This window comes from Penicillium verrucosum (genome assembly GCF_028828655.1).
Source record: "Penicillium verrucosum strain IBT 35672 chromosome Unknown utg000001l_segment0_segment0, whole genome shotgun sequence".
Taxonomy (NCBI): Eukaryota; Fungi; Ascomycota; class Eurotiomycetes; order Eurotiales; family Aspergillaceae; genus Penicillium; species Penicillium verrucosum.
In genome coordinates this window covers 13,701,583-13,723,159 of record NW_026643210.1, presented here as the reverse complement: position 1 = coordinate 13,723,159, position 21,577 = coordinate 13,701,583, and the positions used below count along the sequence as shown (strand labels likewise).

At 48.7% G+C, this 21,577-nt stretch overlaps 5 protein-coding genes across 5 annotated transcripts; all 5 read right to left on the bottom strand.

Annotated features, from left to right (window-relative positions):
• Nucleotides 1–597: 597 nt before the first annotated feature.
• Nucleotides 598–6,360, bottom strand: N7516_005051 (ECM29 family proteasome component; the record flags this gene model as incomplete). Its single annotated transcript, XM_057217771.1, has 3 exons — nt 598–989; nt 1,091–1,367; nt 1,453–6,360. 3 exons carry the CDS (start codon nt 6,358–6,360, stop codon nt 598–600), a joined length of 5,577 nt encoding a protein of 1,858 aa, XP_057079654.1.
• A 351-nt stretch (nt 6,361–6,711) lies between these two features.
• N7516_005050 (uncharacterized protein) lies at nt 6,712–11,409 on the bottom strand (the record flags this gene model as incomplete). Its single annotated transcript, XM_057217770.1, has 6 exons — nt 6,712–7,239; nt 7,298–7,755; nt 7,812–9,319; nt 9,391–11,081; nt 11,141–11,310; nt 11,376–11,409. 6 exons carry the CDS (start codon nt 11,407–11,409, stop codon nt 6,712–6,714), a joined length of 4,389 nt encoding a protein of 1,462 aa, XP_057079653.1.
• Nucleotides 11,410–12,213: 804 nt separating this feature from the next.
• Nucleotides 12,214–16,852, bottom strand: N7516_005049 (uncharacterized protein; the record flags this gene model as incomplete). The annotated part of the gene is made up of 4 exons (XM_057217769.1): nt 12,214–12,907; nt 12,988–13,545; nt 13,603–16,577; nt 16,643–16,852. 4 exons carry the CDS (start codon nt 16,850–16,852, stop codon nt 12,214–12,216), a joined length of 4,437 nt encoding a protein of 1,478 aa, XP_057079652.1.
• Nucleotides 16,853–17,905: 1,053 nt separating this feature from the next.
• On the bottom strand, nt 17,906–18,773 carry N7516_005048 (uncharacterized protein; the record flags this gene model as incomplete). The annotated part of the gene is made up of 3 exons (XM_057217768.1): nt 17,906–18,475; nt 18,603–18,663; nt 18,715–18,773. The coding sequence occupies 3 exons, from the start codon at nt 18,771–18,773 to the stop codon at nt 17,906–17,908; spliced, it is 690 nt and encodes a 229-aa protein (XP_057079651.1).
• Nucleotides 18,774–19,125: 352 nt separating this feature from the next.
• N7516_005047 (uncharacterized protein) lies at nt 19,126–21,289 on the bottom strand (the record flags this gene model as incomplete). Its single annotated transcript, XM_057217767.1, has 2 exons — nt 19,126–20,705; nt 20,761–21,289. The coding sequence occupies 2 exons, from the start codon at nt 21,287–21,289 to the stop codon at nt 19,126–19,128; spliced, it is 2,109 nt and encodes a 702-aa protein (XP_057079650.1).
• Between the last annotated feature and the right edge of the window lie 288 nt (nt 21,290–21,577).

Sequence of the window (21,577 nt, the reverse complement as noted above, 5' to 3'; positions counted from 1 at the left end):
TACAGATGCCAACAACCATGTGGTACATGTGGACCAATCTTGGAAGTTACTATAATTACTCTTAGCACGAAAGAAGAGGGTTGTCCGACAGAGAGAGAGAGAGAGAGAGAGGAAAAGAACAGGGGCTGGCTGAAGCCACTTAATATCCCGAAGCATGGACTCAATTAGGAATCTACAACCTTGGAACATAAGACACATCTGGGGGAAACTAACCAAAGTCTCGATCGGCCGGGACCCCGGTCTGGATCGACTGGATCACACCCTTTGGGCTATTTTGGGCTATTTTGGGCCAAGTTTGGACATTTTTGGACATTTTTGGATATTTTGGGGACTCTCCGCATTCTAAGCGGACTTGGCCGAGATTTAAGCGAGTGGCGCAGAACTGGGAGCCATTTTGGCACAGGAATTTAACTCATCTCGATGGCTTTCTCTTCTTCTCCTCGAAGACTTCTTATTGGTACGATTGTTATACCCTCGTAACGACTCCTGTCCAAAAAAAGAAAAATAAGAAATAAGCATCCTTCATGATCGACCCTGGAGTATATAATACCGAGGTAATAATAATAAATAAAAAAAATGCTAAACCACGTGGGTTTCTTAATTCGGGAGAGCTAAGGCTTCGTCCAGTAAACGCTGGACTGGTCCGGATCGCTCACTGGTCCTCCACTCACGAACTCGGACCATAAGTGTGTCAGGCACACCCGCTTGGGCATGCGGACATAGTTTCAGGTACGCTAGAATGGCCTCTGCACGACCCTTGCGGATGGCCTCAACAGACCCGTCGACTTCCCCCGTGAGAATTTTGTCCGCCAGGGCAGTCAAGGGTGCAGCCATTTGTTCACCGGAGGCATCCGGTGAAACGGTCCACTGATCCACTCGTGTAAAGAACGCCCGGAGCTCATCGTAGCCCGTGCTCACGACCTGTCGTCCACCTTGGTGGAGGACATGAGCCAGCGGACCGGTCACCTGTTCCACGTACTTTCCCAGCACTGTGGTTAGTGTTAGCAAGGCGTGACGCTAGGGGTCTCCCACAATTTGAGGGTAATTTAGGGAATTTAGGGGGATTTAGGGGGGGGTGATTTAAACTGACCTTCACCCGAACCGGCGGTGGGGTTGAAACATTGCAGGAGACATTGTACACACGCCGCAAGGGTGTCATCTTCGGTCGAGCCGCGCCCATTCCTCGAGTCTATCTCCATCTGGTCTTGGTCCTGGTCTTCCAACTCTTCCACCACCCCCGGAATAATCTTTAATGCATCCGGCATGAAATTGAGGTCCTTGCGGGCCTGTGCGATCTCGCCCATTGCTCGCAGCCCATGCGGCCGGTAGAGTACGTTAGCCCGCTTGGCTTCACGAACCGTGATAGTCTGACATGCGTTAGCCTCAATTGCATAGTTCGAATCCGTTGCCCCGTAATCGAGAAATAATCAGGGGCGACATGTCAGCCCATACCTTCATTAGGTTCCTCAACTCCTCATTGGCTTGCCACAACTTCTGAGCTTGCCCACTGAATTTCACTAGTGCCTTAAGCACCACTTCTTTACCTTCCCACGTCTTCCCCGCCAGAGCGCGCTCCAATACCGGCCAAATCAATTGAGCCGTCGGAAGGTCAATCTCTGCGTCAAGCGATAAAACTGCTTGTGCCATTGCCCGTGCCGCCGTGTGCTTGATAGCCCAGCGGGGAGAGTCCAAATTGTCCGAAACGAGTCCCACAATCTCGCGAATGTAAAGTGATACGGCACGCGATCCACCGACGTTATCCTGCCATGTCTTCTCAAACTGCTCTTTCACATGTTCGTCGCCATCGTGCTTACACACAAAGACGAACGGCAACGCGCTCGCCGCAAATGCCATGAACCGATCGTTGGACAGTTTGGACGCCGAGTATAGGATCTCGCCGGAGATCACTCGTGGTGTGGCATCCTCAGCTGTCAGGTAGAGGTTTTTGGCGTAGTCAAAGGTCCTGAGAACCCGATCGTCCGAAGCGAGCCGCAGCAGATAACCCATGGATGAGCAGTACGAGGCACTGACCGTGTCGTTTCGGTCCACCACGTACTTGGTCAGGATTTGGATAAATCGGTCCGCGTACGGGCGGAAGAGCAAGGTTTTCATACTAAGCAGCACCAGAACTCGGCTGCAACCCACCTTCGATGGCAGGCCCACGGCCGACCGAAGCACATCTTCGAGTCTATGTGCCAGTTCATCGAGATTGGTTTCATCCAAGTTGTCAATCAGATGCCGCTCAATCACCTCCATCATGGGGGATGTGCGGATGCTGGACAGACGCATTTTGTCAATCTCTTGACCAGTGAGACCATATTTGTCGGCATTGAGGTGGACATAGTTGACAGCCTGTGGCTCCAGGGAGCTGAGAGCACTCAGGAATTTCTCCAGCATATTGGGAACATGAGGGCGCAATAAGCTGCCAGGGCTCTTCTTGATCATTGAGATAAGAGCTCCAATTGCGTATCCTTGCACTTCTTCCACGCTGGAATCCAGTCCCTTATCGCTCAGAAGGAAGGGGATCGCACTTTTAAGTAAAGTACCTGCGCGCTTCTCCGAGCCGCTCGTCTCGAGTGTGCGGATGACTGAATTGGTAATGGTTTGACAGAGCTTCAGCGCGGCAGTGCGGACAGATTCCTTGATATCATCCAGTAGTTTGAAGGCCTTGCTGTAGATCTCATCGAGATACTGGGCATACTTCTCCGGGCGGCGACCTTGAATCAAGTCTGCCACGGCAGCACAACTTGCTTGCCGAACACGCCATTCTCGACCAGCTAGAACGCTCTTGAGTAGATCCTGCATGATATCATCAAAGTGAGTATCAATGACAACGGTAGGGTCTTTAACTAGTGCTTGCCAGATGGTGTTCATAGATCTTTGCACGTTCGGGTTAGGATCGAACCGGTAACGGAAAAGCTTGGGGTAAATCTTGGGGTTCTTCGCTAGATAGCCATCGACACTAGAATCAGAGAAGATGCTGCTGATTCCGAAGCGGCCAAACGCCGCACGGTTTGTCCAAATAGCATTGTTTGAAGCCAAGGACATAAACCGGTAAACCAGAGTGGGGTCACCCGCCTCGGCAGCCAGGTTCATGATATCCTTGTAGGTATTGACAGACGATCCTTCACCAGTGGGGAGGGCCCCAGGCTCAAATAGCTGTGTGTCAGCCTCAATCTTGCCACCTCCGAGATTGGGACCAGTTGAGGTGAATGACTCGACCAAATCTTGGACCAAATCATCCTTCAGGGATTGGTCGCCGATCTCATATACAAGGCTGAGTCCGTGCGCTCCAGTTTCCTGCACCACCTCGTCCCGATTTCCAAGAAGGCTACTGAAAGTAGCTTGGCACTTACGCAGCCGCTCCTGCATCTCCTGCAGGTGACCGCAGTTCTTAACCAGCGACAACAGCCAGATTGCAGACGCCTTCCGCAGAGATGGCTTGGGCGCAATGCAATCGGCAATGACCTTGTCACAGATGACTGTAAACACTGAGCGCGGGGCGTCTGAGCGAGGGAACTCTGCATCGATGTCGAACTCTTGGATAAGCGCCCGAGAATCCCAGTCAACAGCGACATTGCTCAAGGCCTCGCCTACCGTGAACTGAACTTCGGGACTGCGGATTTCATGCAGACTGTAGAGTGAACTTAGGAAATCGCTGAACAAGGTACTGTCTGAGCCAGACCGGGAAAAGGTCATAGTCAACAGCCCCAGAGAGCTGATAGGGATTTGATTCTCGGTTTTGGCGTCGCGCGATAGCTTTTCCAGGATCTTCTTCCAGCCATCTTCTGTGATAATATCAAGAGACAGCACGCCAGATAGACTTAGCTGTCCAATGGCCTCTTGTGCAGTCCTTTGAAGCAGAGTATCCCGGGAAACATCTAGAATATCAAACAGTGTTTCGATAAACTGCTTGGTTTGTGCTGCTGGAGCTCGGTTCACTAGGCCGCGGTACGCAAGTCGACTCAACAAATACGAGAGCGCCAAAATCGCCCCACGAGCTCGCATGACCTCTTGACCAACAGCAGTATTCCACGATTGAATGGTAGCAGTCAGCTGGGTAATGAAACTCTTCAGTTGGTCCTCCGAGAAGGCAGGATGCGAAACCAGAATTCCAAATGCCCGTGCAGTAATACCTTGGTTATCTTGGTTGTTGCTGCAAATAGGCTCCATCAAGGACGTCACGCGCGAGACCAAATGTTCAACAACGTCATTGGGTGATAGCGAGCAGATTTCGACGAAATGAATACCACACTGCCGCAGGCCTTCGCGCTCGCCAGTTACAAGACCTTCAAGGGTGCCAGACAAAAATGCCAAAACAGACTCCTTCGCAGACTCTCGGATGTATTTTCTCACGGCTGAACGGGCCTCCACGCTGGTGGAGAGGAGCACTTCTAGTTTATAGTCCCAATCTTCTTCTAGGCCTGTGGCAACCCCCGAGGCCGAGAAAGCCTCCCAAAGCAATGTATTTCGGAGGAATGAGATGGCGGGCATGAATGAACCTTTGTAAGGACCAGATAGTAGTTGGGATGCAGACAAAGCCTGAACATTCAAATGTTCCTCTTGTTCTCCTGAACCAAGCAGGAAACGAGTAGCCTCATTGAACTTTGGAAAGTTGAACCAGGATTCGTCGCGAACTGGAGCTGCCGATGAGGCTGACCATTTCCCATCCTTGGCAGGATTGAGGAGCCGGTACCAGTAAGGATGAAGACCTTTCTTTCCTTCTTCAACGATTTCTTGTTGTCTCTCTGGGCCTCTTGCAATGGCCATCAAATCGATCCAACGGGCGACCACATCGTTAAATGGTAGGAATCGGTTTGCAAAACGAACTGCGGCATACTGAACACCTCGCACAGCACGGTAACCAGTATCGGGATCAATATCGCCAGGCTGCATGCTCATCTGACGAACAAGGAATGGTCGCAGCTGGTCCTGGAAGGTCTTGTCGTGGCTGTCTAACGAAGAATTGAGAATACTTCCCAGTGCCTGATCGATGCTGACGAATATCTGAGGACTAGAGTCATCCGCACTCAAGGAAGCAAAGAGCCATCGGACCAGGTCGAATTCAAAGTTATCTACAGCATCGGCTTGCGCCATAAAGTCGACCTTGGGGACCATGATACCGATGCTCTCGTAGGCAAGACCTCGCAAGCTGAGGTCTGTTGTGGGTAGTTTTTGCCCACTAGCTGCCGGACTGGGCCATCCTTGAGACTGAATAAAATCCCTCAGTCCTGCAATTAGTCTGGGCGCGATTTGGTTGAGATCCGATGGTGTGCCCATGCGGACGACCCAAGTAGTAAACGTAAAAATCTGGGTCCGTAGTTTCGATGCTTGCAGCCCCTGGGAGGATCTAGCCGAGTCTGATAGGAGCCCATCTTCAATGAGTCTCATTATTCGCTGGGGGTCTGCAGTAGCCTTGATGGACTTCCCCAGAAAGACGAGGAGCTTCACTTGAAGTGGAGAGCGCGCCGGGGGAGCACCACCAGTGCCGAAATACAAATCATACAACTCCTGCACAACATCAGGGTTCTCAATATCCGCAGTAAATCGCTTCAGGGTCTCATCTCCCAGATCAGCAAGGCGAGAGTTAGGATCAGCAGAAGCGATCAGTGAAGGCAGGAATCGTTGTGGATCCTTAAAAGCACCGCTTCCGATGAATCGAAGGGCGGTGACTTTCGTCTCTGTCAGATTCAAGCCTCCATCGGTAGAAGGGTTCCATGTCTCGTTTCCGGGGGCACCCTTGTTCAAGAAGCTATACTCATCTGGAGATAGACCGGGACATGTTGGAGTGTCCCTAGGGCCTGGGGTAAGAAGTAACAATTTCGCGAGCCACAAGGACAAGAAGCTGGAATCTTCGTCGGATAGACCGAGTCGGGCCTTCAGGCGCTGATCTTCTTCACTGCCTTTTGCTGGTAGCTTGAGAAGTGGCAATAGACGCAAAACCAGATTAAATACGATAGCACCCTGAGTGGGTGACGTTCCGATCTTCGAGATACCCTGGAGCAAGGGCAATAGGATTTCGACTCTAGCTTCGGAGCCGAGGCGATCAATGCCTTGCTGAGCATAGACAAGATCAAAATGTCTGATCAATTGAGAATTTTGCTCCTTGAACTGCTTCAACAATGCTGCCACGGGCAGCTGAATAGAGGGGGATTTGACTCGGGTGTTGACATGCTGGCAGACCGAGATGATTTTGTTGCGCACCTCCACGCTGTCTGACCCAAGCTTTAGCAACAATGGAGGCAAATACGTTCCAAGTAGTGACTGCAGCTTCTCGTCCGTGTCTGCCATAGCAATTCTGAATTCCACCTTGCCTATCAGGCTCAACTCGCGAGCCTCAGGACTCTGTGAGTCCGCCATGATGAAAGTGTTTTGCAAAGGGACAATTCTAACGAAGCATCAAATTGACACAAAAGAAAAACACCAAGATGACCAGATTTATAAAGGAAGAAATGATATAGGCAACTGCACTCACGTCATCGCCATCAAGTGAACAGTATGGGGGCACCTGCCCAGGTGGTCCATTGATTAGTCATTATGTGATTAGTCACTTTTCTTGGCAGGCCCTCTATAACTATCTGACATCAACATAGATGAGTTTACAATATATAACCTAGGAAATAAGAAAAGAAGGGGGAATAAGCAAGCGAACATTGAGTCTACGTCGTAACAAGACATAGCATGTTCTAAAATACAATAAATATCGATATCTCAACCCTCCATTCTTTGCTCAGCAGCTTCACCTCTCAAGAACCGACCAACCTCCCTTTCTGCCTCAGTTGAAAGATCAGCGCCATCTTTCTGCTTGGTATTTCCAAAGATGCATTGCCAAAGGTCGTCCTTCTTTACCATTTCTCCACCCACGGAGCCGCGTTGCATCAGGGTTGTGAGAGTGGCATCTTGTAGTTCCATCGAGTTGGCAGATTCAATCGCCTCTTCAGTAACACCATCGCTGTCGGCAGGGTATTCCAATAGTGATTTTTTGACTTGCTTCTCCTTCTCCATGATATGAGCCAGGCGTCGGGTTACTGAGATCTCATATATGGATTCTTCCACCGTGCCAGAGACAAGGTACATCCATACTGTTGTTGGTCGATTTTGGCCAATACGATGCACTCGAGCAATGACCTGGAGCTCGATTGCCGTGTTGATTAGGGGCTCACATAGAAAGACATGGGTTGCAACGATCAAATTCAGTCCGGATGACTGTGCTTTGCCATGCAAACAAAAGCACTCAATCTACATTGGAAATCGTCAGCGCATTCCTTTCAATGAGGGATGGGTCCAGTTAGCTTACAGCCGGGTCTGTTTTGAACTTCTCAATGCCATCCGGAGAGTCAATACTGGTGGCAACTATTCCAAGGGATCTGAATGCGAGCTGTAAGTGCGACAGAAAGGTTCCGTATTGAGAGAAAATAATCGACTTTGCGCCAGGGTCGTGTTCCCGTAGCCATAGGATGTGTCGGGCCAAAGTATCGATTTTTGTCCCGTAAGATTCCTCCAAGTCAATGTTCTTGATCTCATTGAGGTGACCTGAGCTTATGTCACTGTAAATCGCATTCTGAGAGTGACCTTCGTGTTCCAATTTGGCAGGTGTCTTTTCCTCTTGGACAACTAGCTCCTGTGGCTTGTATGTGATCCGATGGAAGTCATTACGCTTCAACTTCCTCTTGCACATTGGGCAATTTTGGTGTGCAGCCCACCACAGTCGCAAACAGTCAGTGCAATACTTGTGACCACACACGGTCAACACACCTGCGTGAGAGGTCAGTCTGCGTGTAAACGATACATCCAGAGAAAGCAATACTCACCAACTTCGAAAGTCGATCGGCAGACAATGCACTCTCGAGCGTTACTGTCGGAGCTAGTATCATCTCTCAGGTAAATGAGATATCTTGCTTTGGATTTGAGAGATGCAATCTTTCCTTCGGTGACTCCCTCTCGCTCCAGCATCAGGGTAAAAGCAGTTTCATCTAGTGGCTTGCCTACATTTTCCTCGTCGTATGGGGCCACCGTATCCGAAATCTGCTGCAGGTGACGATAATACTCCAGTCGATTGTTCATGGCGTCGCGGAAAATTTGAACTTCTTTGCTCAGTTTGTTTGATACTTTCAGTTGCTCAGCGATCAGTTGACCGGCGTTTTTCAAGACCATTTCGACAATCTCATGTTCAGCACGAGCACGCGAATTGCCCTCGTCGGCTTGCCACTCCAGCGATGCCACAAGTCTGCGAAGCTCACTGACAATGTTGCGGAGCGATCCAAGATCAGGATCAGGCATAACCTGACTACGAGTTTCCATAATCTGGAGAAATAGTTGTGGAGAGGGCCCCTCGCCTCTTTCGGCCTGGACAATTCCAGACTTGACTTCATGGGAAATGAGAGTGTTCTTCTGGCCAGTGAGAGCGTCATGACGGTCACTGTGAATTGCCCTCAAAGCCTCCATGTAGACATACATCTCATCTTGATGTTTTGTTGACCGCTCATACTCATCACCCTCCAGCTTTGCTTCTTCTTCCTGGTCAATGAGTGACTGAGAGACCAGTCTGGCCATGATATCCCGCCATTCCTTGTATTGCTCGGCATGCCTGTTAAGAGCGTCGCAGAAATCTTCAAACTTGCTGAGCAGATTGTATGACTCGATTCCTTTGCTATAGAGATGGGGTTTCATTTTCGGGATGTCCGCGAATGTTTTATCTCGTGCCTTAATCTTGATTTCTTTCATGCGGCGCTCGACTTTCCGGGAAATATCAGTCAACATCTCCTTGCGAATGACTTTTGCAGCTTCATAAGCATCCTCTTCACGTTTCTCAAGCGCTTTGAACTCATCCGAATCTGGCCGGGTCAAATTTGGGTCGCTCTTGATTTGGTAATACGCGTTCGCAGTGAAGAACACTGCAATATGCTGGACCTCGAGTGCAGCTCGAAGCTTTAGTCGACACTGACCGAGGTGGCTGTTATTATCTGCCTCTTCCTCCTTTTCATCCTCCTTATCCTCGTCTTCATCCTCGCCATCCAGGTCGATGATCCCTGGAGTAGCCCCGTTATTGTCACCGGTAGCGCCTTTGGCATTCAGTCGGCGAAGTTGCTCTCTGCTGTCTTCAACAAGCTGAGTGGCTTGATCCAATGCCTCCTGCCAAAGAGCGAGAGCTTCATGGCGACGTTTCGCATTTTCTAGAAGCTGGCCTCGTCGAAGTTGAGATAAAAGGAGCGACCGTTCTTCCGTACGTATGGCCACCTCGTTGGCCACGGTCATGGCTTCCAGAACTTGGGCCACAGTCCGCAAAGAACCAGAGCCTGTGCCTAGGATTCGGTGATAGCTGATGATTTCGGAATGAAGGCACGTTTGGCGGAGTCTCGTCAACCAAGTACGCATTTTATCGACAATTACAGGATCTTCGGGGTCCCAGTCGCCTCGAAGGGGGCTCCTAAGGCGTTCAACCCGCATTCTTCACACATTTCTTCGAAAAGCTGAGCGTATTTCTGTTCTTCTATAGCTGTGAAGGGAGTAGTGATAACGATGCGCTTTTGGGGTGGTAAGCGAAGCTCATCCAGTAACTGACCTTTCCTGTGCCGAAGAGCGATTGTGTTTATGATTTTGCCTAGGACTGGCCCAAAACACAGACACAATCTTCTCCACAAGGGGGCTGAAAAGCAGAACGGCTCATAATGAAGGAAAAGAAGAAGGCCAAACAGGTCGTCTATGTTTCTGCGCAGTGGAGTGCCGGTCACAGCCCAAGCAATCTCTCGAGGGATCAAGCGAGCTACTTTCGCCGCATTGCTGACTCCACTCTCTATCATCTGGGCTTCATCCAGACATACACGCCACCATGAGAGGCGAACGAGCGGTGTCCTCCTCTGTACAAATCGCTTTTCGTGACGTAGAGATCGTTTCGGAGTAGAACCCGTATAGTGAATTTCTTTCGCGATGACATTATAAGTAGTCAGAACTACATCGAATTCGGCAAGCTCTTCGACAATCACGTCGTCGGTTGTTTCTTTCCCACGTTTGATGCCATTGTAATGATAAACACGGAGAGTGGGAGCATGCTCTTTCAACTGTTGTTTCCATTGCTCAAGAATCGCGGGTGGTGTAATGATCAAAGTGGCGCCAGTAGGTCTCAACCCGTCAGGATCAGCCTTGATGGGCTGCGATTCTCTCTTATTCAGGCTTATCAACGCAATCACTTCGACTGTCTTGCCCAGCCCCATTTCTTCTGCAAGTATTCCGCCTTTCAGATTAGCTGCGGCATCGTGCCAACCAGAAAGGTCTGTTGTCAGAATCATGAAAAGATAACTGAAGTAATAGGTCCGTCCATCAGCATCTTTCGTAGAATTGAAAGAAGCTGGAAGGTCACTTTTGGGGAGTTCCCCCATAGGCATAATCTCGCCATTTGGCCCGACCTCTCTTCCTTCTCTTTGTAAAAGCCAGCGAACGGCTCTTCTCTGGAATGGGAATAGCTTGCATTCTAAATTGGGGCATTTGACATTTGTCGAACTGTCTGTGAGCTTGGGGACGTGAACATTCTTGTAGAACTCCCCGGGAGACCATTCTTGGGGTATTCCCAGCATTTTATCACGATATTCGCGTGATTTGGTCAATGCCGATGGGCGAACACATTTTTCCTGCAGCACGTATCTTGTAAAAGCTTCCAGGTCTGCTCCCGTCAAACGGTTCAAATCTGGGGTCTCGATAGAATCGCTCCAAAGAACAACCGACTCGAGAGTAAAAGTTTCTCCATCTGACGAGGCACACAGGTGCGCTTGGTAGCAGGCTGTAGGCTCATTATTGGAGAACTGGTCCACGTGAGGAAGTTTACTGGCGGCCTGAAGTTGCTCAAGGAGATCAAATAGCCGCAGATCCTCGCACGGATATATCAGCAATTCTTCTTCGTCGAGACTAGATATTTCCAGTTCCATACGATTGGGGTCGCCATTGGCCGAGTCTGGTTGTGGCGTGTTGTTCAGATCATCGTCGAGAAAATGAACGCTTCGAACATCTAGGAGTATAGGAACGCGGGAGGCGGAGAGAGTTGGGTCGTGCGGCCTTGTAAATTGGCGCGTGTTCGTATTCGAGGGTTTCTGCAGAGGGTAATAGATCAGTCGTTTTGCCCTAAAGCGGGATACCAGTGGCAACCTACTATGCGCATTGTCAACCGTGCTAATGGAATGTAGCCCAGAGGGATTCCCGTAGCTGTTACCCCATTTTCTTTCGTCAGGCTCCTTTTGCCCCCTTTAGTAGTCTTGCGCCGCTTGGTGGGACGGTCATCGCATTGTTGGAAGATGGGGTATAGAGACTCGAGGGTCGGGTCTAGGATAAGAATGGATGTCAGGGCTTCAATTTCGTCAAGACAATCAGCAAACACGATTAAATACCTGGTAATACGATATCTTCCACAACCACGCTCATTTTGAAAACCACAGCCTATCCTGTCGCCACAATGGAGAGTTGACAAGAGGAGAGAATGCGACTCCGAAAGATGTGGCTATCATCTTATCGTAATTATCACGGGAAGATAAGGCTGGTGTCAACCTTATCGTCGGCTAAATGCAACTCCGACGGGTTTAGCGCCCCATTACGCTGTCACGTAACCTACAGTGACTGTTCAAAAGTGTTAACACCCCTGCCCCACACCACTGTGATTATATAATATTCTGCCGGTTAGAAGATTTTATTTGAAACCATTGTAAATCAAAATGTATGGCTTTTAATGATTGTTTACAAAAGGCTAGGTATCATTTAAGAAAACAAACCAAAATATCCAGATATATGACATGAACTCAAGAGAGTTGAGGTCCACCAGTTCATTTCATATAGGCGGTATAGGCGATAAGGGAAGGCGGTATATGGGTGGGGCTAAAGGGGGTGTTAAAACTTATGAACAGTCACTGTACCCGTGGACCTTCGAAAGGTTCCTTGGAAGGTTCCAAAGTTTACCAACCAGCTTACTCACCCCTTGGCTACCTACCTAGAGTCGATTCGTGCCTCAGGCACAAGAGGCACCAACACGCTTTGGCCTTTTTGGTGTGCTGATGTTCAGACCTTTTTTATGGACTATACGTCGACTTGAACAGAAAAACAACAAGCAGCAAAAATATTGAAACGTTAGAAAAAATTAATGTAGCAAAGAGAAAGAAACTATTTAACAAGAGCAGAGACAGGCTAAGAACAAAGAATATAGATCTGATCAAACTACTCAGCTGCCGAGAGAACTTAATGTTTTCCAACCATCCACAGCTCTCTAAACCGACTGTCCACCTCATCAACCAATTGCATCGGTTTGCCCTCTTCCACGAGCCTACCTTTATCCATCACAAAAACCTTATCGAAATCCATAACCATGTCGAGCCCATGGCTAACCATGACAACAGTGTATCCTGCAAACTCATACCGTATAATATCCTGCATGGTCTTCTGCGTCGCCATATCAACACCACGGTTGACCTCGTCCAAAATAAGAACACCAGTATCACCCGAAGCCTCAGCTGCGGAAGTGCGAGACTTGATGTAAGCATCCCCAATCTCGGCATCTAGATAGCGAGCATGAACACGCCGACGCAGAACCGCCCTTGCCAGGTTGAATAGCTGCTTCTGGCCATGGCTAAGCCCATCAGCACTCAGTCCGGCCGTGAGTCCCCCGCGCTCAGATACCAAGGACCATAACCCTGTCATCTCGAGTACCGCCTGGCACTCCTCCTCGTTTGCGACGTTGAATGGGTCGAGGTTTTTGAGGAAGGGAGTGCCATCGGGGAAGAATGTTGAATCCTGTGGCACTGCGATAATTCGTCGGCGCAGGGTGGAGCGGTCGATTGTCAGGAGTGAGACATCGTCAATGGTGAGTTCGCCAGTGCATGGAAGAAGTGGGTCTAAGAGGCGTAGTAGGAGGAGAATAATGGACGATTTACCGCTGTTGAAAGTAACGATCAGTTTTAAAAGGACTAATGCATACCGATATCGGAATCTGCTCAATGATCATTTCAGACTTACCTTCCTGTTCTTCCGCAAATCGCTACTTTCTGCCCCCCTTCAATCGTGAATGTGAGGTCTCGAAGTGCAAGATTGTCCAAGCCTTCCGACTTCTCGGTTGATTCGGCACCGCTATATGATGCAGACATATTTTTGACTTCGATCCTACCTCTCACTGGCCATGCAGCCGGGGGAATACCATCCTCGCCAGGTAGATCTTCCGGAACAGTATTGTCGCTAAAGGACTTTAAGCGGGAAACGGCCCCAATTGAAGTCTCCAGCAACGTATACATTTGCACCAGAGTAGCCAAAGTTTTCCCAAGGGTCATGATTGACACCAAACTCGCACCGGTGAAGCCAGTACTGGGACGAAGCTGAGTAGTAAGAGTGACCACTAGTAATGCAATAATCGCCACGACCATGTCGAGCACAAAGGACAGCCATCGCTGTATCATGCTCAACTGATAAGCAGGGCGTTGCGAGGTGTCTAAAAGGACATTGTTTACAGATACAGAGTCCTCTATCCAACCAAAAGCTCGCAGGGTGGCCGCGCCTTTGATCGTATCCAAGAAGTGCGTGCTAGAGACATTAAATATTAGTAAAGGATACCACAATACAGTAGCAAGAGAGATATACTAAAGCGGGCTCTTTGCCTCTAGATCCAAGAGCCGAAGCTGGCGAGATGTGCGAAGATAGAATCTTTGAACACCGTAAAGAATCGCTACAATGAAGGGATAAGTGATGAGAATATAGGGAGATGATGTTGCAACCACTGCCGCCCCTCCTACGGCGATCCAGGTTTGTAGGGACGTATTGATCAAAGCCTGTGGAAGCTCGCCATCGAGAAGCGTCATATCCTGAGAGAACAGATTGGTAACGATGCCCGTGTCTGTCTGAGAGAAGAAACGCAGCGGTGCGGAAATAACTGTTCGCAGAGCGGCCTGGTGTAGACGTGACCCAGCGTTGCGAATGATTAATAGCATGCCGATGGCTGCCTCGCTGATGATTGTAGTTAAGGCCAGACATTGGAAAAGGGCGTATATACCAATGTAGAAAGACTTCGATCGAGTGAAAGAATCGGTGCTCCAATAACTTAGCCAGATCGTAGGGAAGTTGTAAAAGAATCCGCAAAGAAGACCAATTAAGAAGAAGCTGACGAGCCAGAAAGTACCAATGCTCCGGCAGTAGTGTGCGAAGATGGAAAGGTCACCTAGTTTTCTGCTCGATTCCTTACCATCGGTTTCTGCAATGGATGCTTTATCGTTAGTCGTGCTTGTCTGGGTTGACTTCGTTTGAATCTCAATCCCAGACTGTGGTATCTTGGGTAATGTTGTTGTCCGATGAGATATAGCGTTGGCGTCAGCCTGGACTCCGAGGCTATGGACGTATTGGCGATTCGTAATAAGATCAGGGAAACGACCTTGTTCTATGACGGTACCGTTAATTCCAATTGCAACGATATAATCGGCTGATGGGAGGTGTCGGATGGCGTTTGTGCAAAGTATCACAACTGCGTCTCTTGTCTTAAGGATGCCTGAGGGTCCGAAAACATTATGGAAAATGTGTTCTTCTGTATTGGAGTCTAGCCCACCAAGGGCATCGTCAAGAATGAGCACGTCGCATTGCAGATACAATGCTCTTGCAAGTGAGATTCGCTGTTTCTGTCCACCACTGAGAGCGAGTCCATCACTACCGATCTTGGTTTGGTCTCCTTTAGAGAGAAGAGGGAGGTCCTGAGAGAGCATTGTTGCTTCGATAACATTGGCATATCTTTCCTCATCAAAAGTTGAGAAGCCTATGATGGTGTCCCTGATACTTTCGTTGGGGAGGAAGGAAACTTGATCGCAGTATCCGATCCTGCGATATTTGGTTCGTATGAGGACTTCTCCAGATGCAATTGGGGTTTCTCCAAGCAAAGCTTTGCATAACGTCGACTTCCCGGATGCAACGGGACCAATAACCATATTCAAGCCCTGGGACATGGAAATATTGATGTTCTTCAGAGTCAAGACATCCTTTTCCCAGCCAAAGTCTGCGTTCTTGATCTCCACGGTCGATGGCAATTCTTCACTCGAATGCTCTTTCTCAGACAATGCGTCTGTTCCCAAAATCTGACGGAAATCATCCCTAGGCTCTTTCTCAAGGAACTGCTGAATTCGTGATAGACATGAAAATGCCGCGAGCAACTGAGGAAGAACTTGGAATAACAATGACAGTGGTCCTGAGAGAAGCTGGAGATAGGACAGTGACGTGAAGATAGTCGTAACATCCAGTTCACGAGATGAGAGAGCGAATGCAAAGACAGGGCCCAAGAGAACTGGCGTGAATCCAATTCCCACAGAACCCACGAGAAAAGCACGGAAGTGGCCTCCAGCCTTCAACTCTTCAAGACGCAGCCTCTGAATTGACTCTTCAACAGGAGCGGTGAGCCCTGATATCTTCAAGTGTTTCATATTACCAATGACATTCGCTGTATGGCCGACCCGCCTCTGGATGCCTTTCATCCAAGCCATTTGCCTCGGGCCAATAAAACGCATTAGGACAGTCGAGGTGACGATGCAAATAAGGACGACAACCACAGGAGCCACAAATGCCGTGCCAAGTTGGCGCTGAAGTAACCAACACACGATAGCTACCTGGATGGGATTTGCCCAGAACTCGTGAAGCTGCATGAGACCCATCCTGATCCTTTCGACATCGCTGCTCATAAGCGTAACAGCGGCCGAGTCGTCCGCGGCCGAAGTCTGTGCCTTGATCGTCTTGTCGTATATCGCAGAGACCAAAAGTGCTCGTGACATGAATAAGGCTCGTTCATGCAGATACCAATAAAAGGCAGTAACAAGTGGCATTCCTATGTAGACCAGTATCGTAGCACCAATCAAGCCGTAGCCCTTATTGGTAGTCAAGTAGGTTTGAGGTTCCTCGAGCGAGTTCAAGACGGCCTCGATAAGCAAAGGTTGACACAGAGTAAATCCGATCAGGGCAATTCGAGGAGCCACTGGCAGCAAGATTGGGACTGCCAATGCGCGAAGAAGTGTTTTCGTCAAGCCGTTTTTGTCTCCGTGGAAACCGGTGCGCTTGATATACTGGCCAAAGGAAGCTTGAAGGGTCTCCACAGCGACACTATTGTCAAGTGGAAATAGATCTGGTAGATTCAGAACCTTTTTGTATCCTGACCAGAAGAGAGGTGTGAGCCAGAAGAAGCTGCCTAGTCCATACAGCCCAGTGGTTTCTTCGGGGCTATGCGTTTTCCAGTCCCAGGAGAGCCAGCCCTGGAGATGCAGTGATTGCAACAATACTAGAACAGCCTTCCAGACGATGGCCGCAGCGAATATCCTCACATAGGTAATCTCATTGTAGCTCTGGGCCAGCAGCCAGAGGGATCGTACTTGTGCAATATCAAAGAGGACAGTCAGGGAGAGAAAGGCGCTGAGCAAGATAGATGGCCGGGGTGAGCGGGAATGCTCCAAAGAACTCAGGGCGGATATAGCTATCGCCGCAACAAAGCTTAGCACGTCGGCTGTGATGGACAAGCCACGCAGCTCGGATGGCTCAATGCCGCCGATAACGAGGAGAGCAAGCTGCAAGACTGTGTAGATTGCCCCTGCTGCCTTAGTTGCCAAAATATATTAGTCAAGATGTTTCAGTATTCAGTAGGGGCCGAATGAAGACACACAATCTTGGTAAATTGGAAGGTTGCGCCGCCCACTATTATCGGTCTGCGAGCGAGGTAAATGCCTCGAGGGACCGACAATGCAATAAAAATAGCGGACGGCAGTATCGAGAGGATGATTTTTTCGAACTTCAGCGTAAAGTCAAAGTTTCCGCGGCAACCTTCGACTGTAGGACCAAAGGAAACGTCGTTCACGCATCTTGACAATTCCATGCCAGGCACAGACAGAATCAGATTGGGTTGCGGCTCTTTGGCCAGGTGGGTACAGGCACAGTGCCAAGAGAAATAAGTTTATATAAGAATTCTACTATTTCGATGTCAATTCAACGGGTTAAATAAGATTCTCTTTCTTGTTGCCTGCGTCGGCCAAACAACGCGCTGTTCCCGCGCTTCTCTGAAATACGGTGGTGATTCGTTGAAGATAACAAAATTACCACCCCTGAAAAGAGTGCGTATATCCCTGCAAATTTACTGTGAGGTGTTACCCTACTAAGTGGAGGCTAGTTAAAGGAACATGGGGAATATGTACTCCGTACCCAAATAGGTTACTGAAATTTCAGTACATTATTTGTATTTACAGAGTATATATATGTACTTCATTCTACCAGCGTAAATTAGGATGATGCCGTTGCCTAGCATGTCGCTAACAAATTGGTGATACTCTAGCCCATATGGTTCTTGCACATTTTCTCCCTTCGAGTTAATAAAAGGCCCATCCATGTAGAATCAGTCTGTGGGCTTTTTCTTTTAATACACTCCTAGTGGATCATAACCCCGCCTTACCCTAGCACGCATAAGGCTAAATAGATATGGCTCTAGGTAGGATATAGGGTTGACGTAGAACACTAAAACCCGAAGCTTTATCCGGTGTTTTCCGCAATATGCGGAGAAAATACACACGTGAATAAGTCTCAGGGGCTAAGATCTCTCCTCCGACGGGGCCACATCAAAAGTCTTAATTGCCCAAGGTTTCAAGGGTTGCTCTTTCATTAGGCGTACTGCAGTCGCTAGTATGCGTATTGAAACACCACATGTACATAGTCCTTTTGCGTGCTAGCGTATATAGTTTTATAGCGTATTTCTAGTTGTAAACATATCTGGATGCTTCCACGGTTCTAGGTCACAGGTGGATATATACTTTGGACCATACTAATTTTAAACAAAGTAAGAGGGAAGTAACCTTGGAAGAATGTCCAATACAACATTGAAAATGATCAAAATATCTCCATGAAAGACACAATCTCCTAAATTACCAGCAAGACAGACTCAAATAGTCCCAACCTTGTCATCATGGCAAAACGGACAAGTAGTAAAGAACTCAGCCAACCCCACCTGGATCTGCCATTTCGCAAAACAAGACAGACAAGAGAAAGACTGAACAAGACGAACTCTCGTAGACGCAGACTGAGGCAACCACCTGTGCGAAAGCAGCACAATATCGGTAGCAAGCCCGGGAGTTTCTTGAACCAGGTTCTCGAATTCTTTCTTCTCACGCAACTCCCTCCTGTACTTTTGACAAACCGCGACTACCACATCCCGGAGACCTCGGTCCGACTGTGGTGTTGTTTTGTACACCTCAGAAGCAGCAGTCAAGAATTCGGCTTTGTCCCAGTGGTCTTGGGCGAGCGTGACGAATGTTAATTTTGCTTGAACTTTGAGATATTCCACTTCGAATCTGTTGGCAATGGCGTATAATTGGACATTAAACAACAGGGGGCACATTCGAGGCGAGAATTGGTTGATGTCGTAATGTAGTCCGTAGAAAGAGTTTATCATGGCTTCAACGACACGTGGATGCTCATCCTTGATTTCGAGTGTATGGGCCTCTTTAATTCCCTGCAACCATCAACATCAGCTGAGTTCGTGAATAATTAAGGACCTGGGCTCTGGGGAGACTTGCACGCGCATTAGAGAAGATTCGGCGGAAAGCCTCAGATCGGCTGCAGACTATGAGTCTGTGTACCTTCAGGGCTTGGTCTGTGGTGTAAATGGTGAGGTCGGAGAAGGTGCCTGTGGGGTAAATCCTGTCTCTAGTCAGTCATCTCATTCATACAATGTGTAGACCGAGAACTTACTCCCCTAATCGGTGGACAAACCGATCAGTACCCTCGACGCTGTAAGAAGTAAGCTCCATTGCAAGGGCAAGTTGAAGAGAGCTTGGAGGTAAAGGGGACGTGAAGGGAGGGAATATGGAGGAGCCTGCAGAATATGAGAAGAAGGAAAATAAGGACCCAAATTTGTTGGGGCACCAACGACGAGCAGTCCAGATTGCTTTTTATCCTCGATGCCAAATGAGACTGAAGTGTCGAAACAAAGGTAAGTGATGGTCTACGACCCTGTCTCATTTCCAATTTAGTCATATTTGTATAAAAGCAATTCTTGGATTTCCTACGCTATTAGCCCTCCTCTATCATGACGCGTTGTATCCCACCTCCATGTCCCAAACGGAATATTGGAACTCTTCCTATTATGTTATCCTCCCTAGTTCACAATACTCCAGGTCCCTTTCCAATTATAGCCCTCACACTACCTCTCCCAGTATCCCCATGATCTTGTGGAGAAGAAGCCGATGTCTTTCCATTACGGTCAGTGTCAGAAACAACGGTACCATTGACAGCATGGACAGATCGGTGGTATGGTCGTCCATTCGTCTGACTGTCGAACACATTGATGGTGTCGCCCCAAGTGTCTGACTTTCCTCCGGTGATAGATTTATACTGCGCCGTGCCAGACTGACTTGTGTGTAGGTATGATGGCCCCGATGTCAAGGTATAAGTGGAGATACCGAGCCCCCCTGTTGCCTCGAAATCGAGACCTCTCTTCATCCAAGAGTCGATCGTCGTCCCATTCGAGGTGATCCCATAAGTTGCGTTGACAACCAAGGGGTATTGGAATGCAATGCTGTTTGAGATGGGTGTGTCCCCAAGCTCGGTTATAGTGTTCTTGCCAGTTGTAAGTTGTGTGTTGACTTGACTGTATCCCTGCTGGTTGAGGAAACCGTGGTTGGAGAATGATAGTGCCTGAGACCATGAGTACAGAGAAGAGGTTACGCTGAATACTCGCTCGACAACCACAGAGTATGACAAGGAGTCGTTTCCCCCGGTCGTATTTTGTATAAGATTCCGAGTCACAGCAAGCACTGGCAAGGGAGCATCCACCGTGGGCCGACTATTGTCACCAGTAACAGTGGCTTTAGAGGCAGGGCTGTCGTCATCGATATATATGAAAATATTTCCTGTGACAACCCAATATGAGCCCACAGTGTTTGCGAAAGTGACGTTCCCATCTACCGAGACATTAAGACCAGTCACACGGATCTCAAATGAATGCTGCTTCCCGTCTTGAACCATAGAGAGAAATGGGGAAATATCAATCTCCGGCTGGCGAAGGTCAAATGCGTCAGTCCCAACGACCGGACGCCAGAATCCTGGAGTCACGCCTCCCGTGAAAATAATAGGGAATGGCCAGACAAGCCCGGCAAGAATCCCATCAATATAGAGCTGGACTTCACGGAAAGGAGTATACCCATATAGCCCACCGACAGTACTTTCAAAGTCTTGGGTATCATCCGAGAAGACGTTAGACCACCAGAACTCTTCCTCTGATTGTCCACATGCTGATATCGACACGACAGCACGGGATGCCGCAGCTGGGATCTCGTACATAACTGTTGTGTTGTCTGTGGGGAGTTGGAAGGCACTCGAAGAGTTTGATGCTGAATTTCTGGCAGAAATTGGAAGAATGATATCCGCGGTCTTGATCTTATGCCCGCCAGAGAAGCGTGCCGTTAGCGTGGCATTGAAGGAGCCGGTATAGACATCGTTAATTATATTCCCCAAGTCAAATATCAGCTTCTGGGGACTATTCCATAGCGAGTTATACTGCGACATCTCTTTGATATAGGTCCAGGCAATCCCATTGGCTGTTGGCTCTGCCGTTGAGGTCCGGAACACTTCGTTGTCTCCAAGATACATGAGAGCCAGGCGGTCAAACTGTCTTCCCCGGGAGATGACTGTGAGATTCATTCGTACAGTATCAAATTCACAGTTTGGGGGCTCATATTCGCCTAGATAAATTGCAACATTAGACCACCGGTAGAAGCAACCTTCGAGACCTCTTACCAACAAACGGTGCTCCATAACTAGCGCCAAAAACATGATCCATGAGCAATAGCTCGACATCGCAGCTGTTCTTTTCACTGGAATTCAGCGATATTGGCTGATAGAGCTGGAAAAACTCTTGCAAACCAGTTGAGCTAGGTGTCTGGGATGAGAAGCCAGCAATAGGCCGCAATCCGCTTTGGAGGGAAGAAGCTGATGGCAGGTGCCCCCAAAGCAACAATCCAGATATGGCGATCAAAACCATAATCACGAGTAGTTCGAAGCTTTGGTTGGCTCTTCTCAGCTTGTTGCGAGTGTCGTTCGCCTTCGGGTTCAAATCGCAATTATCAATAGACCAAACAGTGTTCGCAGCGTACGTCTCTTGGGGGTTCGGTGGCTCTTGATTAAGCGCCCACACTGAGGATTGATCCCAAGGCCTGCGATACGAATATAAAACATTGCAAAATGTGATCACAAGGCCGAGGAGAAGAATATATAACAACCATGCCGCTAGCCAGGTAAAGTACTCCATGGGGGATTGCACTAGCATTTTATCCTGGACCAGTTAGGATATTGTATTCTGTCAAAGACGGGTGGTTAAAGGCTACAGACACATGTATGTAACCTTGAAAGTGGCCAGGTACATAAAGAGGGGAAGGTGCGACGGACTTCCGATGCAAGCCCTACAACATACCTACCCCCAGCTAGTGTACGCTAAATATGCCCGGACTTTTCGAATTATCCAATGGTTTCCATTGATATTGACCAAGAAATGCTTGGTATTGTCTAAACCCATATGGCAGCATAACACGGCTAGACGAGTAGAGAGTATAGTGTA